Source organism: Erinaceus europaeus, chromosome 8 (genome assembly GCF_950295315.1).
Source record: "Erinaceus europaeus chromosome 8, mEriEur2.1, whole genome shotgun sequence".
Lineage (NCBI taxonomy): Eukaryota > Metazoa > Chordata > Mammalia > Eulipotyphla > Erinaceidae > Erinaceus > Erinaceus europaeus.
The window spans coordinates 71258833-71271330 of NC_080169.1; the positions used below are offsets into that span (position 1 = coordinate 71258833).

Genomic DNA, 12498 nt, shown 5'->3' on the forward strand with positions numbered 1-12498 from the left:
GCTCTCACTATTTGCAGATGATATGATAGTATACATAGAAAGACCTAAAGAATCCAGTAGAAAATTACTGGAAGTTGTTAGGCAATATAGCAAGGTATCAGGCTACAAAATCAATGTACAAAAATCAGTGGCATTTCTTTATGCAAACACTAAATCTGAAGAAGAAGACATCCAGAAATCACTCCCATTCACTGTTTCAGCAAAATCAATCAAATACCTAGGAATAAAGTTGACCAAAGAAGTGAAAGACTTGTATGCTGAAAACTATGAGTCGCTACTCAAGGAGATAGAAACTGATACCAAGAAATGGAAAGATATCCCATGCTCATGGATTGGAAGAATAAATATCATCAAAATGAACATTCTCCCCAGAGCCATATACAAATTTAATGCAATACCCATCAAAGTTCCACCAAGCTTCTTTAAGAGAATAGAACAAACACTACAATCATTTATCTGGAACCTGAAAACACCTAGAATTGCCAAAACCATCTTGAGGAAAAGAAACAGAAATGGAGGCATCACACTCCCAGACCTTAAACTATATTATAAAGCCATCATCATCAAAACAGCATGGTACTGGAACAAAAATAGGCACACAGACCAGTGGAACAGAATTGAAAGCCCAGAAGTAAATCCCAACACCTATGGGCATCTAATCTTTGATAAGGGGGCCCAAAGGATTAAATGGAAGAAGGAGGCTCTCTTCAATAAATGGTGCTGGGAAAACTGGGTTGAAACATGCAGAAGAATGAAATTGAACTACTTTATCTCACCAGAAACAAAAATCAACTCCAAATGGATCAAAGACCTAGATGTCAGACCAGAAACAATCAAATACTTAGAGGAAAACATTGGTAAAACACTTTCCCATCTACACCTCAAGGATATCTTCGATGAATCAAACCCAATTGCAAGGAAGACCAAAGCAGAAACAAACCAATGGGACTACATCAAATTGAAAAGCTTCTGCACATCCAAAGAAACTATTAAACAAACAGAGAGACCCCTCACAGAATGGGAGAAGATCTTTACATGCCAGACATCAGACAAGAAACTAATCACCAAAATATATAAAGAGCTCAGCAAACTTAGCCACAAAAAAGCAAATGACCCCATCCAAAAATGGGCAGAGGAAATGAACAAAACACTCACCACAGAGGAGATCCAAAAGGCTAACAAACATATGAAAAACTGCTCTAGGTCACTGATTGTCAGAGAAATGCAAATTAAGACAACACTAAGATACCACCTCACTCCTGTAAGAATGGCATACATCAAAAAGGACAGCAGCAACAAATGCTGGAGAGGATGTGGGGACAGAGGAACCCTTTTACATTGCTGGTGGGAATGTAAATTGGTACAGCCTCTGTGGAGAGCAGTCTGGAAAACCCTCAGAAGGCTAGACATGGACCTTCCATATGACCCAATAATTCCTCTCCTGGGGTTATACCCCAAGGACTCCATAACACCCAACCAAAAAGAGGTGTGTACTCCTATGTTCATAGCAGCACAATTCATAATAGCTAAAACCTGGAAGCAACCCAGGTGCCCAACAACAGATGAATGGCTGAGAAAGCTGTGGTATATATATACAATGGAATACTATGCAGCTATCAAGAACAATGAACTCACCTTCTCTGACCCATCTTGGACAGAGCTAGAAGGAATTATGTTAAGTGGACTAAGTCAGAAAGTTAAAGATGAGTATGGGATGATCCCACTCATCAACAGAAGCTGACTTAGAAGATTTGAAAGGGAAACTAAAAGCAGGACCTGATCAAATTGTAAGTAGGGCACCAAAGTAAAAACCCAGTGGTGAGGAGTAGACATGTAGCTTCCTGGGCCAGTGGGGGGTGGGAATGGGCGGGAGGGATGGGTCACGGTCCTTTGGTGATGGGAATGGTGTTTATGTACACTCCTAGCAAAATGTAGTCATATAAATCAGTAGTTAATTAATATGAGAGGGGGAAATCAATTGTATGTCTCAAAGGTTCTCAAAAGACAAACTGAATCTTTTTAATAGATAGGCTACGTATTTGATATGCGGACTCTCTCAAAAGCCTAGACCAAGTAGATTAGAAGCTTCCAATAGCACAGCTATATACAAGATACTGGGTACTGTACAGCAAACCATAACAAAGGGACTTTTCAAAGTTAACCCAATTAACAAATAATGTGTGGGTAATATTAACTATTGATTGTCTTTTTGAACCCTAAGACAGCAGGAACCTCACATCTTCACTATAGAGCCCCTACTTCCCCCAGTCCTGGCACCCTTGGATAGGGCTCACTTTCCCGTATGCTTCTCCCATTCCATACCAAATAATATTGCATCCGCCGATCACAACCTAACCAAAGCAACGATTGCCATCTCAACATGCTTCACCTCAGAGTGTATCCAGAGACTTCACGTGTGGAGTGACAACCCTTCAGCTTCATTACTCGGGTGAGACCTTTCCTTTTATAGTACACTCTAATTTCATCTCAGGTAGTTCACTTTCTAACAAAGTCCCATAACCTAGACATATACCAGTTTCTGTGAGAGAGAGCGTATGTGCACACGTATCCATAAACTACTGCAAAATATATACCTGAAAGCAGCATTACACTAGAGTTTGCAGTGAGTACCTCCCCAACACTTCCTCTCCACTATTCCAATCTTGGGATCCATGTTTGCTCAACAAATTGATTGGCTTTGTATGTTAACTCTCTTTTCAATCACCAGGTTCCAGATGCCACCAGGATGCTGGCTAGGCTTCCCTGGATTGAGGACCCCACCAATGTGTCCTGGAGCTCAGCTTCCCCAGAGACACACCTTACTAGGGAAAGAGAGAGGCAGACTGGGAGTATGGACCGACCAGTCAACACCCATGCTCAGCAGGGAAGCAATTACAGAAGCCAGACCTTCTACCTTCTGCAACCCTCAACGACCCTGGGTCCATGCTCCCAGAGGGCTAGAGAATGGGAAGGCTATCATGGGAGAGGGTGGGTTATGGGGATTGGGTGGTGGGAATTGTGTGGAGTTGTACCCCTCCTACCTTATGCCTTTGTTCACTAATCCTTTCTTAAATTAAAAATTTAAATAAATAAAAAAAAAAAAAAAAAAAAAAAAAAAAAAGTGCTGAAAGTGTCTTTCTCCTCCTACTACTGCAATTTCTCTCCTTCCTATCCAAAAAATAAATAAATATTTTAAAAGCCAGTATTCAAGGAACTATAGTGGTGGGAATCATCTGGAATTGTACCCATTATCTTACAATCTTGTTAATCATTACTGAATCACTCAGAAATTTTTAAAAAGCAAAAAAAAGGCCAGTATTAATTTTTAACAAAGTAAACATACCTAGACCATTAAAAAGAAAACAAAAAAGGAATACACACACACATATATTTTTTTCTTTTTTTTTTATTCCTTTTTGTTGCCCTTGTTTTATTGTTATAGTTATTATTGTTGTTATTGATATTGTCATTGTTGGATAGGACAGAGAGAAATGGAGAGAGATGGGGAAGACAGAGAGGGGGAGAGAAAGACAGACACCTGCAGACCTGCTTCACCGCTTGTGAAGCGACTCCCCTGTAGGTGGGGAGCCGGGGGGCTCGAACCGGGATCCTTACGCTGGTCCTTGTGCTTTTCGCTATGTGTGCTTAACCCACTGTGCTACCACCCGACTCCCATTCTTCTTTTTTAACCAGAGCAAGTTCAGCTCTGGCTTATGGGGTGCAGGGAGGGAAAGGGAGATATATTAATAAAGAAAAAAATCATTTTAGTACATTTTAAAAGTTAAAGATAACAAAAGTGGAGTTAAGGTCAGATTCTCCATTCCAAGTACTAATCAGGCCCAACCCTGCTTAACTTCCAAGATCAGAGGAGATCGCATGTGTTCAGGGTGGTATGGCTGTAGACAGGACAGATTCTCTTGGTTCATCAGTGTTATTAAAGATCTGTACCTTTGGTCACAGGATTACTTAGACAGGGGCCAGGCAGTGGCGCACCTGGCTAAGCGTACATAGTACTAAGCACAAGGACTGCCTAAATAAAAGGCAGTTCCATCTATAATTCTCTATGTGCTATGCATGTGCTTTAGAATAAAGTTTGGGGACCAGGCAGTGGCTCACCCAGTTGAGCACACATTACAAAGCTCAAGGTTCAAGCCGCATGCCCCCACTAGCAGGAAGGAAAACTTTACAAGTGATGAAGCAGTGCTGCAGGTGACTCTTTCTCCCTCTTTAACTCCCTCACCCCCTCTTCTCTGTCCCTATCCAAAATAAATAAAATATTTTTAAAATAATAAAACACTGGGGGGGGGAGCAGCACACCAGGTTAAGCACACATAGTACCAAGTGCAAGGACCCAGGCAAGGATCCTGGTTTGAGCTGCCCCCCACTGTCCCCCTGCAGGGGTGCTGCTTCATGGCCTTTCCCTCCCCTCTCAATTTCTCTCTGTCAGATCCTATAAAATAATGGGGAAAATGGCCTCCAGGAACAGTGGATTCTCAGTGCCAGCAATAACCCTGGAGGCAAAAAAATAAAATAAATAAAACTTTTAAAATTAAAATTAGGCCTTAGTTCATTTCTATCCGTTTTTTTTTTTTGTTGTTGTTCTCATATAAATACTAACCAGAATTGACAGAAATCTAATTGAGTTCTTTGAAATCACTTCTCTTTTCCTTAAAAAGGACATTATTAAGGAAAGCATAGGCAGTGGATAAATCTCCTTGGTTTCAAATGATAATGTGATAAGTAAGCAAAGGTTGGAGGACAAATGGTGAGTAATGCAACAATGTTATTACCAGAATAACATCAGTGTTGGCTGAAATAAGACCATCAAAAGGGACTGGTATTATAGACTGATTCCTCACTCTTTCTCTACCAGGCGTAAGAATTATAGAACTGGGAGTTGAGTGGTAGCACAGCGGATTAAGCACAGGTGGAGCAAAGCTCAAGGGCCAACGTAAGGATCCTGGTTCAAGCCCGGCTCCCCACCTTCACAAGCAATGAAGCAGGTCTGCAGGTGTCTGTCTTTCTCTCCCCCTCTCTGTCTTCCCCTCCTCTCTCCATTTCTCTATGTCCTATCCAACAACTACAACAATGATGAAAAAAACAAGGACACCAAAAAGGGAAAATAAACATCTTAAAATTTTTTTAAAAAGAACTATAGAACTGGAGATGGGTATATTCTAAAAAAAGGCCAAAAGGAGACAAAAAAAAAAAAAAAGATAACTTATGCAAAAGAGTGAACAAGATTCAGGCTTGAGTACTGGCTAATCAGTTTAACTTTAGTCAGAACGATAACAATTACTTCTGACTAGGTATAATAATTCTTTAAACCTTGGTCCTATTTTCTTGACAACAGCATTTCTGCTTTTGATTATATGATTGATATGGCTAAGATAATCTTAAAATGTTTACTGGCATTGACCCATCAACCTCCAACCAATATATGTAGCCTACTATTAAAATGAAAAATGTTAAAAGTGATGAGGTCATCTCCTTTGCCTCATCTTGGATGGACCTTGAAGGAATTGTGATAAGTGAGATAAGCTATAATGAGGTCAAATACTAGATGATCTTGCTCTTAGGTGGAACTTATGAAACAAGATAAGGGAAAACAGAAAGTGAAACCTGAACTGGGTATAGTGTATTGCTCCAAAGTAAAGGGCTCCAAGGAAAGAGGAGAAAGGAAGAGATGGAGGGAGTTTAGGGGCCCTCGTGCATGATGGTGGGAAGGGATCTAAGTACGAGTTGAGAATGTTCTGCAAACACAGGGTGGTGAGAAATTAAACCTGTGTGTCAACAACTGTACTGTAAGCCATTAAAACTCCAATAAAATGGAAAAAAAGTTAGGGGCCAGGAGATAGCTTGCCTCATAAAACATAGTTTACCATAACTGAGACATGAGTTTAAGTCCCAGCAGCACATGGGAGCACCATGCATGTCGGTAGGTGGAGCTGATGCACAGTGCTATAGTGTCTCTTTTTTTTCTCCTTTATTGGGGAGATTACATTTCTCGGTTTTCCATATAACAACTCAACTCCCTCTAGGTCCTCCTCTGCCATCTTGTTTCAGTTCCTGAACCATGCCCCCAACCCCAGAGTCTTTTACTTTGGTACAATAAACCAAACCCAGTCCAACTTCTGCTTTGTGTTTTATTAATTTTTTTATATTTATTTATTCCCTTTTGTTGCCCTTCTTTATTGTTGTAGTTATTGTTGTTGATATTGATGTCGATGTTGTTGGATAGGACAGAGAGAAATGGAGAGAGGCGGGGAAGACAGAGAGGGGAAAGATAGACATCTGCAGACCTGCTTCACCGCCTGTGAAGTGACTCCCCTGGCAGGTGGGGAGCCGGAGGCTCAGATAGGGATCCTTCCCCCGGTTCTTGCGCTTTGCACCGCGTGGGCTTAACCCGCTGCGCTACCACCCTTGTCCTATGTTTTATTATTTTTTAAACTTCTTTATTATTACTATTATTATTTGTTTTGTTAATAATGATTCATAGGATTTTCCTTTCCCTGCCCTCTGTCTATTAAGTTAAAAAAAAAGAAATCAGGAGTGGTGGAATCACACGGGCATAAATAAGTATTCAGTATCAGAAGATCATAATTGCTTTAAGTTCAGTTAACTGATTACATAGCAAAACTGTTTTCTTTGGAAGTCTACTTACCTTGGACCATAAGCTCCGATGGGAATAGCAGCAAGGTCAAATGGCCCAAATCTTTTTCCTATTTCTTCAAAAGCAGGGCAGTAACCAGTGTCGCCTGCAAAAAAAAATCGATTCCAAGGCCCCAAGACAGACCAGCTTCCCCACAGAACCTTGTTGTCATCCAGCAGAGTCCTTTTACACCAGTGCTGAGAAGGTGTAAAAACAAAGGTAACTGTATCGTGTCCTGGGACACAATTCTCCTCCCACCAGTCCAGCTCAATTACATTTTCACAGCCACATTTTTGCATCCAGTCGAGGAGACCCAAAGGTACAAACCATCTCAATTCATTACCAAATCGCTCATTTAAAGCAATGACAGAATTATAGTCCAGATGGTCATAGTGATTGTGGCTGATAAGAACAGCATCTATGGGGGGAAGTTCACTTATAGTGCATGGGGGGTGACGGAAACGCTTTGGGCCCATGTACTGCCAAGGTGAGGCTCGAGTACTAAAGATAGGATCCGTCAGAAATATGAGCTCGTCCATTTCCACCATCACTGTGGCATGTCCCAGCCATGTGACTCTTAAGCCAGCTTCACTCACTCCAGCTTCTTCAGGGTCATCGATAAAATATGGCTTAAGCACTGGGAGTTCTTTCTCTAGTTCCTGTGCATACAAAAGAAAGAAATGCAGTTAAAACTGGGAAGGGAGTTAGACTATTATGTCATCAAAGAATAAATTCTTTGACCCAAAAAGAGAAAGGTTATTTTGGGAGAACTGAAGTCATGCAATAGATTGCTATTTTTGTTTTCCTCTTGAAAAATACATTCTTCTAAATCTGACTCCGTAAGTGTTAAATCTTGGTTCCAAATGTAAATGAATAATAGAGCAAATATTAAAGACTTTGAATACTGCTAAATTTATTAACATTTTAAACATTGATCTATAAGAGAGAACAAGAGCATCACTCAGACACATGCAATGTTGTGAATCAAACTTGGGACCTCATGCTTGCATGTCTGGTGCCTTAGCCATAACTCTACCTCCCAATTCACAAATTTGTTACATTTTTTAAGGCTCTTTTCTGTAAGTGCCAGAAGCAGATAGCCTAGAATGAGTCACTTTGTTATTGTCATTTCACTCAGCTGGTGCATAAGCTACTGAAAATTGCCTCAGAACCAGGACTGTCCCTTAGTAAGGGAATCCTATGACCATCTAGTTGTAGACCAAGGTTCTCACAGGTATGGTTCTGAGTACAAAAAAATTCAGAATAGTGGTCCAGGAGGTGGCACAGTGGAAAAAGCATTTGATTCTTTTTGTTTTGTTTTGTTCTTAATTTAATTTTTGAGAGAGATGCAGACAGAGAGAGATACAGAGAGAAACACCAGAGCACTGCTCAGCTCTGGCTTATGGGGGTATGTCGGGAAATTGTTAAGCTGGCTCCCCCTGCTCCACCCTGCATTCCTGATACAATGGCCTATCTACATAATCATTGTTTTGGCTGAAAGATCCCCACCCATTCCATTCCTTTGATCTATCTTTCAAGACCCTCCCTGCCTCCAGGGTATCATTAATCCCACCAGTTAAAACACTCACAACAGTTGCTAAGGAAGTTTCTACCTTCCCAGCGCCCTTTTGCCTTTCTCCACCCCTTTCCTAGCCATTTCCATTTCCGACTTGTCACTTCCAGGTGTGGCCTTTAAAAGTGTTGCTCTCTGATCAATAAAAACATTGCATTGCCACTCCACCACGAATTCGAGTCATTTCTCCTGCGTCACTAGTGAGTAGCAGCCCAGGCTGACTCCGGTCGAGTTCTCTCCAACCCAGAGAGTACGTGCCCAGGAAGAGGCACCTCCACGCTAGCCCAGCAGGGGTATGGGGGATTGAACCTGGGACTTTGGAGCCTCAGGCATGAGAGTCTGTTTGCATAACCATTATGCTATCTCCCCCACCCTAAGCATTTGATTTTTAACCATGAGGTCTCAAGTTCGATCCCCGGCAGCACATGTACCAGGGTGATCACTGGTTCTTTCTCTCCTCCTATCTTTTTCATGAATAAATAAATAAATTCTAAAAAAAAATTAAAGAATTCACAGTATAGTACTGTGGTGACTCCTGGGCAAAAATCACAGTTATAATTAGTTCTCCTCAAACACTTGAGGCTCTTTACCATTCCTCTAACCAAAGCAAAACAGAGCCCTTGTCTGAGAGAAGCCGGTCACTTTTGATGGTAAACTGTTGTGAAAACAATAACTATGAGGGGCCAGGCATTGGCTCACCTGGTTAAGTGCAGACATTACAGTGCTCAAGGACCCAGGTTCAAGCCCCAGGTCCCCACCTACAGGGGGAAAACTTCACAAATGGTGAAACAGGGCTACAAGTATCTCTCTGTCTCTTCCCTTCTTTATCTTCCCCTCTTCAATTTCTCTTTCTCCATCTAATCAAAATAAATAAAAATTAAAAATTAATTAAAAACAAGAACTAAAAACAACTATGAGAAAAGTAATGTTATTCCTATATTTATTTTACACTTTTTAAATTTTTTATCAAGGAGATTAATGGTTTATAGTAGACAGTAAATACAGTTGTTGGTACATGTGTAAAATTTCTCAGTTTTCTGCAAGACATTCTAACCCCCTCGTACCTAGTTCCTCCTCCACTGTTGTGCACCAAGACCTGAAAGCATCCCCCCACCCCCATTCCTCATCCCAGAGTCCTTTATTTTGGTGCAATAGTTATTTTACATTTTATTCTTGGATTAAATTAATCCAATAAGAAGCTTAAATTTACAATCCTGGCTATTATAAATCTGCCTCTATGAACTTTGAATTATGCTTTAATATTGTGCCACACTGTATTGAGGTCTCTCAGAAGCTGCTGCCTCATGGAATCTTACCAAGCACATGGTGTAGGCTATCACTAAGACTTAGTACCACCTCTCCACCTTCCTCACCTTCCCACTGATCCCAGAAACATTTTTCTCAATTCTGTCTTGGGAAAAGCACTTTTGTGCAAAGCAACTGGCCTTATTCACTTCTCATTAATTTGTGTTTCCCTTTTTCCTTTGACTAGAAAATTCAAAGTAAAGCTAAGCAATATCCAAAACATGATAGTAGTTCTCTACTACTTTTATTCTTGCCTTTCTTTTGTTTTTCTACTATAATTGTTGATTTGCTTTTGTGTGTTCATTTTCTTACGGCTAAATGTCCTTTTATAAGTTGACACAAATCTATTTTAAAAGGGTGTAGCATTGGATACATTATTGAATAAAATACAGGAAACACTACTGCCCAATGGAAGGAACAAAGTTTAGCCACCAAAGGCATCAGAGGCACAGTAATTAGTACGAGTTCCTGGAAAGTGATGAGTTTTTGGCTCAAAGGAAAGGAAGAACATTTCAGATGGGAAAATTCCCCAGGCACAGAATCAAACAGGACCACAGCATTTGGGGACTGGGGACAAACTGAATATATAAAGAATCAGAACACAGCAAGAGCTCCAAATGTCATATTCTACCCACAGAGAGGAAACATCTTCTTTTAAGTAAAATATGATCCAATTTAAGCTGAGATAAAACACTTTTAAGAGTGCAAAGAATGACGTGGAGTGGGTCATACAACTGACATGAGAGATTAAGGCCTGAACAAAGGAAACTGTAATGTGCAGAGAAGATAGATGTGAGAAAGGGGGGCAAAGGAAAACAAAAGGAACAATGGAAAACAGCACAGATTTGTCTTAGCCACTCTAAGCCTTCATTTTTATAATGATTATGGAAAATATTTTCATGCCTGAGACACTGAGGTCCCAAATTCAATCCCCAGCACCACCATAAACCAGAGCTGAGCAGTGCTCAGGTCTCTGCCTTTCTCATTAAAATATTTTTTTAAAAGAGAAAATTGGGGTGTCAGGCGGTAGCGCAGCAGGTTAAGCACAAGTGGCTCAAGGCACAAGGACCCACGTAAGGATACTGATTCAAGCCCCTGCCTCCCCACCTGCAGGGGAGTCGCTTCACAAGCGATGTAGACCTATCTACAGGTATCTATCGTTCTCTTCCCCTCTCTGTCTTCTCCTCCTCTCTCCATTTCTCTTTGTCCTATCCAACAACGAATGACATCAACAACAATAATAACCACAACAAGGCTACAACAACAAGGGCAACAAAAGGGGGAAAAAATGGTCTCCAGGAGCAGTGGATTCATGGTGCAGGCACTGAACCCCAGCAATAACCCTGGAGGCAAAAAAAAAAAAAAAAAAGATGAAGAAAAGAAAGAAAATTGACTAACTGCACTTATGCATCATTGTTGAGGGGATTGAATTAGTGAGGTTCATTGTAAGCACTCTAACAAGTATTCCAAAAGAAGAAAACCAGTCAGACTAACCATATCAATCCCTTGCATTTTCACCTGTTTTTCTCAAAAGTTAGTATAGTTAAGATCTAAAGGAACACCCAGATACTTCAACATCATTCTGATTGCCCTATTGTCTTCAAGTCATTTCACTCCATAATCAAAAACACAGCATAATATCCCCCCCTACTGAAAAATCTTCACTGGTTCTTTACTGCTTGACAAAATCTGTCCCTCCTTCTCCCAGCAGTAAATCTGTCACTGGACTGCTCCATTTCTCTTTTATTGCTCTTTCCAGCTGGGGTTCACTCTGCTACAGCTGTGTCCTATCTACAATGAGACTGTTCTCCACTCCTGAACTGAGCTTGAGAATCCTGAGCCGATACTATTTCTCAGATTACAGTGTCTTCCAAACTCTCTCATCCCTTTGAGACTTTTTCTGAAATTGCACACCCCACACAGAGTCATCCCTGAGTCTCCTCGGCTAGAGGCACTCTGGCCTCTCAACTTTCATGCCACTTTTTTCACTCTGCTCTTCTGGATATTCTGCCCTATACTGTGGTTAAATGTATACACAATGCATCTCATGACTATTCAACTTGGAATCATTCACAGGAATCATTCTGAAGCCCATTCACTTTGAAACACAACATGAATGTGATAAAACATATTGGATGAACTGGGTAAGTGAATGTAGATTTTCAGATCAATAATCAAGGTTGGTAGTTAGCATTAGTGAACAATAAAGAACTCTTTATGATATCAAGATATTACAAAGGAAAAAAATAAATAGTCCTTCTCATTCTGAGTCTTCATACAGGTGACTATAATGATGATGAATTTCATATCAAATACCTGACCTTAACATAATAAATAACAGCTACTATTTATGGGGTGTTTCTAATTAATTAATACACAAAGTATTAATTGCTTCATTAGGATTTTTTTGGTGGAATTGAGCCTTGCACATGTACAATGTCACAGCTCCCAGGCTGACATTTTCATTCATTCTATTTTTTTTTTTTCATAGAGGGAGAGACACCATAGTATTGTAGCTCTGCCCTGTGCCATGATACTCCTCTATGCTGCTAGGGCTTGAACCTGGACCAAACACATAGAAAGGCATATGGCTTACCTGGTGAGCTAGACTCTGTCCCCTTCATTGGAATTAATACCAGCTACAACATTGAGGAATAGACCTAATAACTATCTCCATTTTACAGATAAAATAGTTCAAGGAGGCATGCTGCCTCTCACCACTATACTTACATCAAAAAAATTTTTAATTGCTTTATTGGGGAATTAATGGTTTACAGTCAACAGTAAAGTAAAATTCAATAGTGTGTACATGTGTAGCCATTTCTCAGTTTTCCACCTAACAATTCAAATCCCACTAAGGTCCTCCTCTGTCTTCCAGGACCTGAACCCACCCCCACCCAGAGTCTTTTACTTTGGTGCAATACAGCAACTCCAGTCCAAGTTCTGCTTTGTGTTTTCCCTTCTGCTC

At 40.5% G+C, this 12498-nt stretch overlaps 1 protein-coding gene across 5 annotated transcripts in view; it reads right to left on the reverse strand.

Moving 5' to 3' along the window:
• Positions 1-12498, reverse strand: part of NAPEPLD (N-acyl phosphatidylethanolamine phospholipase D) — a 44756-nt gene that overhangs the window by 11094 nt on the left and 21164 nt on the right. For all 5 annotated transcript variants that reach the window (XM_007532685.3, XM_016192364.2, XM_060196361.1 and 2 more), the window contains exon 3: positions 6665-7311. In XM_007532685.3, the coding sequence (XP_007532747.1) occupies positions 6665-7311 (647 nt within the window). The remainder of the gene's footprint in view (positions 1-6664; positions 7312-12498) is intronic.